The sequence below is a fragment of the Melopsittacus undulatus genome, chromosome 2 (genome assembly GCF_012275295.1).
Source record: "Melopsittacus undulatus isolate bMelUnd1 chromosome 2, bMelUnd1.mat.Z, whole genome shotgun sequence".
Lineage (NCBI taxonomy): Eukaryota > Metazoa > Chordata > Aves > Psittaciformes > Psittaculidae > Melopsittacus > Melopsittacus undulatus.
Genome location: NC_047528.1, coordinates 880,591 through 894,757, shown reverse-complemented (window position 1 = coordinate 894,757; position 14,167 = coordinate 880,591). Strand labels below are relative to the sequence as shown.

General features: G+C 47.6%; 1 protein-coding gene across 1 annotated transcript in view; it reads left to right on the top strand.

The window, feature by feature from the left end:
* Positions 1-7,404, top strand: part of PGM2L1 (phosphoglucomutase 2 like 1) — a 39,796-nt gene extending 32,392 nt beyond the window's left edge. Inside the window, exons 12-15 of the mRNA XM_034074418.1 lie at positions 759-888; positions 2,079-2,268; positions 3,187-3,320; positions 6,459-7,404. Of these exons, the coding sequence (XP_033930309.1) occupies positions 759-888; positions 2,079-2,268; positions 3,187-3,320; positions 6,459-6,561 (557 nt within the window). The 3' untranslated portion in view covers positions 6,562-7,404. The remainder of the gene's footprint in view (positions 1-758; positions 889-2,078; positions 2,269-3,186; positions 3,321-6,458) is intronic.
* The last annotated feature ends 6,763 nt before the right edge of the window (positions 7,405-14,167 follow it).

The window sequence follows — 14,167 nt, the reverse complement described above, 5'->3', positions numbered from 1 at the left end:
TTGCTCTCATCAAATCAATTTGCCCAGTATAATGGTAAATGATACATGACTCTCTGATTCTGGTATTGTACTTGTGCAGTTTCCTGATACAAGCCTCCTCTGGTACAGCTTGAAAGTCCTGAGATGCCAGAGCCAAACTACTGCCTAAGAGCTCAGCTCAGTCTCCCCTCGGGCAGGTTAAAGCCATTCTCCTTCCTGTCCTTAGAGGCCTTTGTCCCAAGCCCCTCTCCAGGTTTCCTGGAGCCCCTTTAGGCACTGGAAGGCTGTAGCACACACTGAAGAGGGTTTATGTCCATGCCAGTTTCTCTCATAAAAGGAGAGCAGCTTTTAAACCAGAAGGAGATAAGATCTTGCTCATGCATCCCTACACAAAGAAAGCACCCTGGCATTTGTGAGGAGACTGATTTGGAGGTTACCAAGGCTGTATCTCTTGAATGATTCTAATTACTGACAAGACTCTTTGCAGTATGGATATGCTTGCACAAGCTTATTTTTATGGCTAGCACTGTGGTGTGAGAGGTCTCCTCAGAAAGCAGACATTATTGATCTGGAATGAATTGATTAGAGCACGTCTTCCCAGCCCTACAATCCTAAGTTAATTTAGCTTTCTTAGACAAGGGGAATGCATATGCAGTGATAAAACCAGTTTATGTATATTGGCCAATATTCTTTTACAGGAAGAAGGTTAAAAAGCCAATAAAGTAAATCAGTGTAGCAGTATCTCAGGTTACTTTTCTCATGATCAACTTGGTTTCTAGGTTTCATGTGTGGCACATCAGTGTTGGATAAAGATGGTGTGAGTGCAGCTGTGGTCATAGCTGAGATGGCAACTTACCTGGAGGGCAAGAACCTCTCACTAGCACAGAAACTCATTGAGATATATGAAACGTAAGTTGTGTTTCCCATTAGTATGTTCCACTTCACTATTTAGGAGCTGGGAATAATGAATGTTTTTGATGCATCCCTCAGCTGTTTTCTCATTGCAAGCTGTTTTTTTCCTGATGCTGTGGTGAACTACAGTCTTCAGTATTACAGATACTACTTAAATGCTCTATCTCCCTAAGGGCTAAAGAGGCCTTTTCTGCTGTGAAAGAGTTTTGCATTATGGATCTACCAGATCACACTCATTAGATTCACACTGTGTCACTTGTTATCTTCTGGTGTGTAGCTGTATCTTAGTTGTGCTCTGTGTGCCTCTCTTGAAACACGGTTTAGACTTAAACACAGTCTGGGGATTGTTCTGTGCTGCTCTTGCAGAGACTTGTATTAGAACAGGGGTTAAAGGCACGGCCTGTGCTCAGCAGCTACAGACAGTTCACTGCAGCAAAATAAGGAACATGTTTATGTCAGAATTAAGTCATTTGCTATGATAAACTCTGTTCATCAGCAGAAGTTCCTGTGCTCTAATGGAACTGGCAGCACAGTCACAGCAAATCCTAGAACCCAGACTGGTTTGGGTTGGAAGGGACCTCAAAGCTCATCCAGTTCCAGCCCCTTGCCATGGACAGGGACCCCTTCCACTGGAGCAGCTGCTCCAAGCCCCTGTGTCCAACCTGGCCTTGAGCACTGCCAGGGATGGGGCAGCCACAGCTTCTCTGGGCACCCTGTGCCAGTGCCTCAGCACCCTCCCAGGGAACAGCTTCTGCCTAATATCCTGCCAGCCTAGCACCTGGTGAGCACTTACATTAGGTCTGATCTGGGGTAGTAGTTTCAACTTGGAGGGACTCATCAATCACCTTCTGCAGAGGCTGTTGAAATAATCTGCTATGGCTACGGCAGACAAGTTTTGATGGTGAGAGAATAATACTGGGTATTAATTTCCTGAAGGCTTCCTAGCCAAATGACTGGGTTTTATTTCTTTGGAACTCAAACCTATGCTTGAGTTTATAAAATAGCTGAAGATAATCTGAGTAATGCAGCAAATTCTGCTTCAGAGTCCAACCATTTGCCTATAAATACCTGTTCCCACAGCTGTGACAGTTGCATTCTTGTATTGCTTTTCCACACAGGAGCTTTCTTTACTTACTAAATGTGAAGAAAACTGAGTCTGGTAACTGAAAATGTTCATCTGCTTGTAGGTATGGATACCACATATCAAAGACCTCCTATTTCCTGTGCTATGATCCTCCTACTATCAAAAGGATATTTGAGAGACTTCGGAACTTTGATGCTCCTCAGTCTTATCCCAAACTTTGCGGCATTTACAATATCTTACATGTACGAGATGTCACCACTGGCTATGACAGCAGCCAGCCAAACAAGATATCGGTGAGTTATGAAGGACTTTTGCAGGAGAATCATGGAATGGTTTGGGTTGGAAAGGACCTTAAACTCATCCAGTTCCAACCCCTGCTATGGGCAGGGACCCCTTCCACTGGAGCAGCTGCTCCAAGCCCCTGTGTCCAACCTGGCCTTGAGCACTGCCAGGGATGGGGCAGCCACAGCTTCTCTGGGCACCCTGTGCCAGCGCCTCAGCACCCTCACAGGGAACAGCTTCTGCCTTATCTCCAACCTGAACTTCCCCTGTTTCAGTCTGAACCCATCACCCCTTGTCCTATCACTGCAGTCCCTGATGAAGAGCCCCTCTCCAGCATCCTTGGAGCCCCCTTCAGACACTGGAAGCTGCTCTGAGGTCTCCACGCAGCTTCTCTTCTCCAGGCTCAACAGCCCCAATGTTCTCAGCCTGGCTCCATACAGGAGCTGCTCCAGCCCCTGAGCATCCTTGTGGCCTCCTCTGGACTTGCTCCAACAGCTCCATCCCCTCCTTATATTGGGGACACCAGTACTGCACACAGTGTTGCAAATGGGTTTTTACAAGAGCAGAGTAGACTATAAGTATTATAAGAAAAGAAGTATTCACTTATTTTAATATAACAATTAATTGATTTTGTTAGTTGAAGTGAGCTCAGTGTTCTTCAACTCTGAAGCTGTTTAGCAGGCTTCCACATGTTGGAATTCCAACTGAAGCAAGAGACAGTTCTGTTATCCTTAAATACTGAGTCTCATCAGACTGAAATGGCTTGTTCTTGTCTTGCATTGACTGGTGGATGTGTACAGGAGGGGATGCCAGCATGGCTATTTAGCTTTGTATGTACTGAATATTGTAGTTACCAACAGGCAAACCTAAAATCACCCACTTTTGTTGAAGTTGGCGTATTGTGTAATAAGATGATGTTGGTTTTATAGGTGCTGCCAGTGAGTAAAAGCAGTCAGATGATCACTTTTACCTTCCAAAATGGTTGCGTTGCCACCCTTCGGACAAGTGGGACAGAGCCAAAGATCAAGTACTACGCAGAGATGTGTGCACTGCCTGAGCAGAGGTAAGCAGGGGGCTGCATGCACACACTGCAACATGCATTTGGGATGAAAGTCAGTAGAAAGGAACCAATTCCTTGCCTGTGGGTGATTTCTCTGCTACCTCCTTGGAGACCTGAGCCTCACTGACTGTTCCAGCCTGTTAAACCCACCAGTGATGCACATTCCTGCTCCTAAGGGAGCCCTTCTATAGTGGATAAGACAAAGAACTGAATTTTTGGTGTCTGCTGCATGAGCAGACTCATTTATTAACCCAGTTCCTCATTCACTTCAAATTAAAGAGTGATTAAGTGCTGCTGCTGGCACATTGCTTAAACCCTGGTGAATTCCTGTTGCATTTGGGAATCTGTGTTGTCTGAGTTACTGGAATAGCAGTAGAGGTCTGTTCTGTTTTGACAGCCACCTAGATTAAGCTATTCCCAGTTTAAAAGAGGTGGGTGCAAATGCAGTGTGTGTTTGCACCACTGAAATCAGGAGTGTGCATGAGCCTAGCTTCTCGGTCTAGCTCATGGAGAGAAGCAGCTCTTGAACTGGATTCCTAACCTGAATTGCAGGAGTATCCCCCCTTTTAGACTCTTCTTCCAACATTCCTGTGGGGCAGAGAATAGAAATAATATATAGGGGCCTCTGCTTTGGTATTTCTTTCTACTTATTGGCAGGAATTCAGGCTGAGCATGGTTTTATCACTGACTGATTCAGGTGGTCAGTGGATAGATTGTGAGTGGTGGAGAACCCTTCCTTGGAAAATGTGCATGTGAGGGGATACACAAATCCATGCCTAGGTAGTTTTCCACAGATTGCTGAAGTATTCTTTAAATGATGGTTTATTGTAATCTATAGAATCATAGAACCCAGACTGGTTTGGGTTCAAGGGACCTTAAAACTCCTCCAGCTCCAACCCCTGCCATGGGCAGGGACCCCTTCCACTGGAGCAGCTGCTCCAAGCCCCTGTGTCCAACCTGGCCTTGAGCACTGCCAGGGATGGGGCAGCCACAGCTTCTCTGGGCACCCTATGCCAGTGCCTCAGCACCCTCCCAGGGAAGAACTACATGAAGGACATCAACACAGGTATGGCCTCTCTTTTGCATCATGCTTTCAGTTGTTCTGTATTGACCATGGAATAACAGCAGCTCAGGGAAGTGGTAATTCTACCTCCCAGTTTTCTGAGTGGCAGCTTTTGCTAGAACCTAGTTATTTATTCAGTCAGAGAGCTTTCTGATCGTGTGGCATGTGAAAGCACTTATGTGGGTATGGAAATTCTCACTTCAGTTGGAACATGTTTCCATGAACCTGGGAGTGGGCAACATACCATTTGGTGAGAGAAAAGGTGAGGTATATTTAGGGTAAGAAGCTGCACCAAAAAGGAAGAAATAAATGCTAGAAACGCTGTCTCTTACCTAATCTTAACACAAGTGAAGGTCAGACAAGGTAGTGGGGATGGAAACAACAGATGTGAAGATGCTTTGATGCATCATTTGAGCTTCTGCTGCTGTTCGTTCTGGTAAGTCAGATGAATACATTGACATTTAATTTTAGTTACTACCTGTGGTTAATGACCATTATTATCTGGAACATGAAATAGCCAACAGCATCCTGGCTTGTATCAGCAGGGCCAGGGCAGGGATTGTGCCCCTGTGCTGGGCACTGGGGAGGCCGCACCTGGAATCCTGTGCTCAGCTCTGGGCCCCTCACTGCAAGAGAGACCTTGAGGGGCTGGAGCGGGGCCAGAGAAGGGAATGGAGCTGGAGCAGGGCCTGGAGCCCAAGGGTGATGGGGAAGGGCTGAGGGAGCTGGGGGGTTCAGATGGAGAAGAGAAGGCTCAGGGGGGACCTGATGGCTCCCTCCAAGTGCCTGCAGGAGGATGGAGCCAGGAGGGGCTGGGCTCTGCTCCCAAGGAACAAGGGATGGGACAAGAGGAACCGGCCTCAAGCTGCACCAGGGCAGCTTTAGATGGAGCTGAGGAACAATTCCTGCCCCACAGGGTGCTCAGGCATTGGAACAGGCTGCCCAGGGCAGGGCTGCAGGCACCGGCCCTGCAGGTATTTAACAGATGAGTGGATGTGGCACTAAGGGACATGGGTTAGTGGTGGCCTTGGCAGTGCTGGGTTAATAGTAGGACTCAGTGGCTTTAGAAATCTTTTCCAACCTAAATGATTCTATGATTCTAAATTGAAAAGCTCTCAAGCTTCCCTGGTTCAAGGCATAAAGTGGCCTGTAGGAACCCCCAAAGGCATCCCTTTCTGTAACAGCATTGCAAATACTCTTGAGTTGCTGTGTATTGATTATTCTTAAGAGCTGAACATCAGGAAAGTCAGTTTAACAACAGCATTTTGGGGTGGTTTCTTTAAAAGGAAGTGGTGACCTGAAGTGCAGTGATGGCTTCTCAGTTCCACAAATGAAGCAAGGAGATGTAAATAAGCCTGTTTTGCCTATTCTCTATTAAAACCAGGCTGAGTTCCTCTCCTTCCACTGAGACTTCTGGTGTAGGGTTATGCATTTTTAAAGCAGTTTTGCAATGCATTAGTGCATGTGGATCAAATGAATGTCTGGGCATTTAAATAGGGAAAGGATCAGCACATTACAGTGTCCTCTTCTGAACCATGACACTTTGCCTTGATTACTCAATCCTCCTAAGTGGCTCTTTAGCCAAAATACAATCAGAAACCCTAGATCATAGAATCATAGAATGGTTTGGGTTGGAAAGGACCTTAAGATCATCCAGTTCCATGGGCAGAGACACCTCAGCCTAGACCATGTCACCCAAAATGGGCACCTGGATGCTGTGTGGAGGAAAATATGGGGTTTCTACTTACTCTTGGTAGCTCATTCTTACTTCTAAACCCATTTACACTCTGTGTCTGACCAGTCTTGCATCGGTTTTGCAGTTAGGACTTGTGGTGTCCCCTCTGCCAGCCTGGAGCCCTCTAGTGGTGATTAATTTGTTCTTTATTTAAATGAATTTAAATTGATACTGCAATAGTCCCTATGGAAAAGTAGCTGCTTGAAGTGAGAAGGTTGGAGTCTCTGCACTGTGATGCTGGTAGGAAACGTAACAGCTCCATCACCATCAGATCCTGCTTTTGGGTGTAAATGGATGTGTGGTGTGTATCAAACCTCTGACACCATCTTGTTCTCTTATCTAGTGACAGAAACGTGCTGGAAGAAGAACTTCAGAAGCTGATTGAAGCTCTGATTGAGAATTTCCTTGAACCTGATAAGAATGGACTGATCTGGCGCTCGGCTTAGATCTGCTGGCCCTGGTGTTCAGAGCAGTGACCCTCTGCCCTGTGTCACAAAGGAACCAAGAACACAACTCAGTTGAATATACGTGTGTATGTGTGTGTGTGTTAAACAGCTATGGTTTTATTCTATAAAGGAGCATTCTTTTGTCAGGCTTTTCACCAAAAGAAAACTGGAAAAGCAAATTGGGATAAGGAGGTGAGAGAAAAAGGTGGAATTTCTTACTACAGTTCTCTGTCCTTTTGACCAAAAGACTTGGTTAACCTGCTCCAATGCAAATGAACTGCCCTCCTAGGTTTAAGACAGATCTTAACCACTAGATCATGTCTTAAACTCATTTCAGGTACCAAATAGCTTTTGTGTGAAAAGGCTTTATAATCAGTCACTTAAAGGAAGCAATTGCTCCAGCCTGACAAAGAAGCCTGTTTCTTCCTAGCTGTTGTGTGTGAGTGTAGGTATCATGACAGCTCTTCATTTCCCAACAAGTGGAGGTAGAGTTCAGTGCTTTGCATTCCTTGTTTAGGCAAGTTGTTCAATATGACCTTTTTTCAGCTCCTGAAGTAACTTTCTGTTGTTGAAGGTGCTCTTGGTGCGCTGTAACTTTCCTGTGTGTATCTTATTTACTCGACGGTGTAACAATAGTGGCACCACACAGAGCTCCACTTGCAGCCTGGGTTTGGGTTACAAGGCTTTCAGAGGGATAGAAACTTGCTCATTCCCTGGTTAAGTTACCCATTTGAACGACTTTGCAACCGCTTTCTCTTAGCCCATGTCCCTGAAGGGAGAAAGAGACCTTAAACCTTATAGTAAAGGTGTCAGAAATCCAGTAACTTTCACTGAAAATTCCAGTTGGTGACTTTTGGGGGGGGGGGGGGGTTATGGCTTGAATTCCTATTGTCTGTGTATTTAAAAAGGAGTGGACATGGAGGTGAGACCTGGATACCATCATAGTTTCTTTTCTAGTTACTAACCTGTTACTTTTTGTGGTATCTTGTAAGCTAATTTCTATTACAACAGCAGTTGCAAATATTCTTTTTTCTCTTTTAAGGCGTGTTTCTAATGACTTCCCATCTGTTTCCTACATTTGCTTGGGTAAAATGGTACAGCTCATCCCCTTTTCCCTCAAGAAATAGGCCAGTACAGAAGTTCTCATGGATATATCCAGGATTTCAGGAAACAAAAGCCACATTTTGGCACAGAAAAGCCATGAAAGATACTTTAACTGAAGCAGTGCTTCAAGGAAAACTGGGTATTGATTAACTGAGAGTGATACTTGTTAATGTGTCCTAAATGGCTATAGGAGGCGCCAGAATAAAGTCAGTATGTTCTGGATATCTCCCTGCTATCACTTCACAGTAAAAGAAATAGATAAACTCAACTCTTAAGGGCTCTATTGAAGGTTACGTGAGAAGAACCTAAGATGCACTTAATTTAAAGCTCTTGTCTTGCCACTATTGTTCAATCCCTCCATTTGTCCTCTCTCTTATTATACCCTTCCAGCTGGATGCCACAGGATTGGGCAGTGGGTTTGTGTGTGTCACATGTGCACAGCTCCAAAGAGCACCAGAGGTTCGTGTTGGGTATTTGATGCTGACAGCAGCTTTGCACTATAACCGTGGAGAAGTATTTTTGCTGTATATGAATGTACCTGTGCTGCAGGAGGTCTGTGTTGCACAAAGTCTTGTTGGCCACTGATATTTATTTATTACTTTCAGAGGAGATGCTTCCAGATTGTTCTGCAATGGAGTGAAATGTATCTAATGCCAAAACACTTGGTTGGTTTTCTTTAGCTGTATATTTGACTTATGGGGGGGGGAGATGGGGTGAAAGCATTTACACTTAGGGTATCCTCATGTTGTTGTACAGTGCTTGGTAGGTGTCAGGAGGTGTGAAGGTACTTTGACTGCTGCTTTGGCTTCAGCTTTCACAAAGAGGTGCAGGTCTGGATCCCAGCTGCATGAAGTTGAAGGAGGACTCGTCATTCCTTCGGTGGCAGCAGAGTAAAGCCTTGGGCAGATTGGATTCGTTCTTCAATAGCCTTTTAGTAATAGAGAACAAATAACTTGGAACCTAAGTTTGAACAAAGGTAAACGCTTTAAAAAGCATTGTGTGTGTGGTAAGGCCAGTTCTGTGTGTATTGTAGCAGTTAGCATTAGGAGTTATGTCTTGAGTTATGTTGATGCTCCTGCAAAGAGCAGGAACCTGCATCTTCCCCCAGGGATCTGCTTTCTAGCAGTAGACAAGTGTTATAAATGCAGTATGGAAGCAAATTGTGCTTATGGTTTCCAGTCAGCATTCTTAGAAGTTGGTAACTGTTCATAGTTTAAATATCTCTAATAATAAAGGCAAATACAGGGAGTTTAGTACCTGGAATTCTTCTCGTCCATAGATTTGAGCAGTGAGTTAGAGATGTAGTAGTGCTTCGGGAATGACAGCAACAGGCACAATGTGTTGAATGTATTTAAGGGTATAATAGCTATTGCTGTTTTTAAGCTGCTGCTACCATTGTTTTCCTCCTGTATTTGAACTGTTTGATATATTTATACTGTTCCATTTGGGGAACTCCTCCTTTATCTCCTCCCTCTGATCTCGCTTCCCTTCTATTATGTGAAGTTGTGTAGTTCTCTTACTTCTTAACTTTGTTCTGCACCGTGTTGGAGTTTGTTGGCCTTGTGCACAACCTTCTTTCAGTTGTCAGCTCTTCTTTACTACTTTCCAGATAAGAACAAAGGCTTTCCAGACTTGACTAGGAAGCAGATAACAGATCCAAGTACACTGTGGATGATGTTTATTAGGAGCTTCCAGTTAAAATATGCCTCTTCAGAGGCTGGTCTGCAGCCAGTCATTGGCTTTAACTGTGCTTGGACAGCAAGGACTTGGGTTTAGCATTTGTTGAAGTTAGGAGGGCTCAAGTTTGCCCTTTCCCTTCTTGATGTGACAGGTTTCATCTCTGTCTCACTCAGATATGGGATGCAGTTGTTTCCCTGGGCCTAGGACAGGACATCTATAAGCACAAGGCTGCCAGGCAGGGTTGGACATCTGCAGTACAGAGCTTTTAGCTGAGTGTTTTATTCTGGTTGTGCTACAGTGTCCAGTGTGTGGCTTAAATACCTTCAAGTGCTATTCATGGGTCTCCTCCTGCACCTCTAGAGGATGCTTCCTACCACAGCACCAGTGAATCTCAACTGCTGCATGGAAGAGGAGGAGGAGGGACCTTGTTTAACACAGGGTGAGTGACTGGAAGCTTCAAGCACAACTTGAGCCATAGCCCAAAGTCTTGTAGCCCCTGTTTTGTGTCCTGGTGCCCATCCAAATGGTGGGTCAGTCTGCATCACTTGCCCTTCACTTCCCTTGCATCCAGCAGGATGCAGCCCTAAGGAGCCAGGTATCCCTTGGGTTGGGGTTTTGCCTGATGGGATCTCCTCATTTCCTTAACAATAAATACCCATCTCTTCCTTCTGAGGAAGGGAAATACTTGGTTTTGTCATCCACAAAGTAAATTGAGAGCTATAATTCAATGTGTTTCAGATGTTGAGGTGAGTTGCAGCACCCAGTATCACTGCCTGGCCTCCTTTACCTGCCTTGGGTGGTGCTTGGTGGTGATCTTGAGCTGCTCCCATACCTCTTATTGGAGGATACCTGTGTGGTGAGATCCCTGGTGTTACTCCATGGTGTAGCAGTACTCGGGAAGCACTTTGTGCCCCTGCTCTGTGTGGCTCCCAAAGCATTGGGGGTTTCACCTCCTGTTTTATTAAAGGGAGTATTGAAGGAGCAGCCAGGAGGTGGAATGATGGTTTCTATCATAGGGAATGGAGCATGCAGTCTGCTTTGGAAAGCCCTTGGATGTTCCCTTTAATCTGAAAACCAATATTGTCATCACTTTGTGTTGTCCACCCCCTTTTTGCCCTCTCCCCAAGTGAGAGCTGGGGCTCTTTGCATGGTGATGCCTTGTTGGTTAAAGGCCCCCAGGCCATTCCCCATCCTCCCCTTTGCTCCTGAGTAGCTTTGTACAGAGGTGATTGAAGTTGCATCGTTCTCCTTGTCTCGAATCCTGGGCAGTTCTGGATCTGTGCTCCTGTTTACCCAGTGCCTGTTCTGTAAACCCAGGAATGCTCCAACTACAGAGTGGGAATTTGCACTTTCCTGAACCCTTTCTGTGTGTTGCTCTGTGCATTCAGTTCAATGAAGTGTTACAAGTAATAAAATCTTCTCTTCGTAGTAGCAATCCTGCATCTTCTGTCTTCCTTAGCCCAGCACTGGTGGCCCAAAAGCTGAGCTGGTGGGGGAGCTGTTCCTGCCTTGGGCTTGGAGGAGCACTGACAGTGATGCCCCATGAACAGCAGCATTCCCTGAAGGAGCATCCCTGAAGTCCTGATGATGCTGGATGAGATCTCACACCAGCTCTGGGTCCAACAGCATCCAACCCAGAGGCAATACCCACCCAAAGGAGAGGCTTCAGCTCCAGGGGGTCCCACCAGAGCAGTCCCAGCATCCTCTTGCTGGTCTCTCTGCCCTGGAAGATCTGCTGGAGCCTTCATGGCCTTCTCACACTCAGTGGTAAAGGGAAACTGAGGCACAGAGCAAGGAACTGAAACACCAACCCCAAACCCAGTGGTATGGCCAAATCCAGTCCCTGTCCCCTGGGCTGCTTGTGGGCCCCAGCTCCTCTCTCCTCCCAAGGCTGAGCTGTCAGATGGCTACATGTGGTGTATGGAAACCCTCTCTGAGGCTGCTGGTGTGGGCATCTCAAAGGGGAGGGCTGGAAGCTGCTCTGGAAACCTGCCCCAGTGGGGTGGAAAGCAGCATCTCCATGGGTTTGGGGTTCCACTGATCCATCCTGCCCACACAGAGCAGCATCTCCATGGGTTTGGGGTCCCATTGGTCCATCCTGCCCATGCAGAGCAGCATCTCCATGCGTTTGGGGTCCCATTGGTCCATCCTGCCCATGCAGAGCAGCATCTCCATGGGTTTGGGGTCCCATGGGTCCATCCTGCCTGCACAGAGCAGCATCTCCTTCTGTCCTTAACCCAAGGGCCTACCCTACCCATGCAGAGCAGCATCTCCATGGGCTTGGGGTCTCGGGTTTATCCTGCCCATGCAAAGCAGTATCTCCATGGGCTCAGGGAACACAGGGGCCCATCCTTCTCAAGGGCATCCTTTGAAGCAGGAAGGTCTGGGTAAAGGGTGAGTGAATGGAGCTGGGAGCAGCTCTAACATAGCACCATTGACGATAGGACCAGTCCCACCAGTATAAAACCACAGGAGGGGGAAGGACCTGCAGGGAAGGGACTGGTTTTGTCTCCATCGAGCTGAGGCTGTGTCCTCTGAGGAGCTTCACCAATTAGGAATGATGCTGATGATCATCTAAAAATAGGGATCTGTAAATGTCAGTGCGAGTGCTTGGGAACGTGCTGGGAGGATGGAGCAGCTCAGCAGGTGCCCATGCATCCTTATGCAGGGTGAGGGACCAGCACTGCTCTGTCCTGGGATGATCCTGCTCATCCCAGCTGAGAGACCACCCAAAACTGGCTGATAGGGATGCTCTAGTCCCAAAAGATGGACCTCAGTGCCATAGAGACACTAACGTGTTATCCCCGTGTTACCCATCACTTCCACTCTTGCAATCCCACAATCCCACCTATCCCAATGTGCCAAAACCATGTTTCAAACAGCTTGGAAAGCAGGTTTATTGTGAGAAATAATCCAGATTAGGAGGAAGATCCTTCCCCATCTGCCCAGTGGGCCTGTGCCAGCTCCCAGGGAGGATGAGGTGGTCCCATACTGGGGATGGATGTGGCAGGGAGGGCATGAGGATGGGGGTTGGTCAGCTCCATTTGGGGTATAGGGAGCAATCTCCCATGCAGCCCTGCTTGAGCATCGCAGCCTGGCCTGCCCCTGCCCATCTCTGGTCCATGGGGTGATCCCTCTGCTCCGGAGCCAGAAGAGAAGGCTCCTGAAGGGGAGACCTGAGAGCAGCTCCAGGGCCTAAAGGGGCTGCAGGAAAGCTGGAAGAGGGGCTTGGGACAAGGGCCTGGAGGGCCAGGCCAAGGGGAATGGCTTGAACCTGCCCAAGAGAGGGGAGCTTTAAGGTCCCTTCATCCCAACCCAGGCTGGGATCTTGTGATCTCCCCCTGTCCCTGCACCCAGGGCAGGCTATGGGCACGGGGGGGTCCCGACTGCTCATGCCTGGAGCTTTGACCCCCTGTGCCCTGGCTGCGTCCCTCTGTCCCCTCTCCCTTAGGACAGGTCCCCAGCTCCCTGATGCTGCACCTCCAGCGTTATCCCAGCCTGGCCAATGGAAGCACTCCGGGTACATAGAAGGGATCCTGTTTAATCCCAATTTCCTTGGCAGGCTGCAGGGGCCACCCCTGAGCTGTAGGAAGGACAAACAGAGCAGGGGCTGTCGCAGCCTTAGAGCCTTGAGTTCTATGTGAACCTCGTGAGATTTGAACCCCGTTTCTGTGGGGTTTCTGGCCAAACCCTTCCCTGACAGCAGGAGCTGGTTCAGTTTGTGCCTCAGTTTCCCCAATGCTTGAGGATAACAGTTCCCATCTCCTCGTCCTAAAGGCATAAATGAAAGCACTGAGGTTTTCTATCTTCTGGTTTATCCCTGTTCACAGAGGATGAGGATGAAGGAACCTGGTGTGAGCCTGTGTGGGGAGGATGAGCTATTGTTAACACTGTGCATGCTTGGAAGGGGGAGACTGAGCTCCTTCCCTGCCCAAACTCCAGGGCACCACAGCCCCATGTCAGCAGGGACCATGATGATGCTCAGCCCAGTTATCCCCACTTGATAACTCAATGGGGAGCCTTGGCCTCTTCTGCACTGAGACCATGCTCAGCATCCAGGCACCATGGAGCAACTTCCACTAAACCTGAGCAAAACCACACCTGGGACATCCTGGTCCAGTGACATGAGCATCTAGATCCCACAGGGATGTGTGCAGGGGGAAGATGGATGGATGGATGGATGATGGATGCAGGATGCAGGATGGATGCAGGATGGATGCAGGATGCAGGATGCGGGATGGATGCAGGATGCAGGATGGATGCAGGATGCAGGATGGATGCAGGATGCCACCTCCAGCCGCATCCCCCCTTGTCTAAATCTCACTGCTTGGCTCCTGCATGGATTTTCTTTGGAAAACAAGGAAAGAAAACCAGATCTGAAAGACCATGGGCTGCAAAGCACTGGTGGCTTTATAAGCATCTCATATGTAGGGCTCTTCAACAGAGAGTTTTGGGGGTTTTCCCTCTGTTTTGGAGACGAGCAGAGGGCTCTGAGCATCCTGCACTTGGTACGTATCCCAGATGCTGTTTCTATCTCGGGTTTCATTCGGCTCAAGGAGCCATCGGGATGGTTTTCCTCTTGGGAAACAGCTCACTGGGAGGTTCATATCCCTCTTCCAGAGCCCCTTGTGGGAAGGGACCGCATGGAAACATGACAGCAGCTGCCTTTGGGGACCCAAAAAGCACCTTTTGAGTCTCGGTTTTGCTAATCCAGAGGTTCCCTAATCCTGATCTGTCATCCATGGGGTAAGTGCTGTATGGAATAGCATTAACATCAGCATGCCACAAGCATGAAGCTCCCACAGCTGGTTGTCCACCCAAC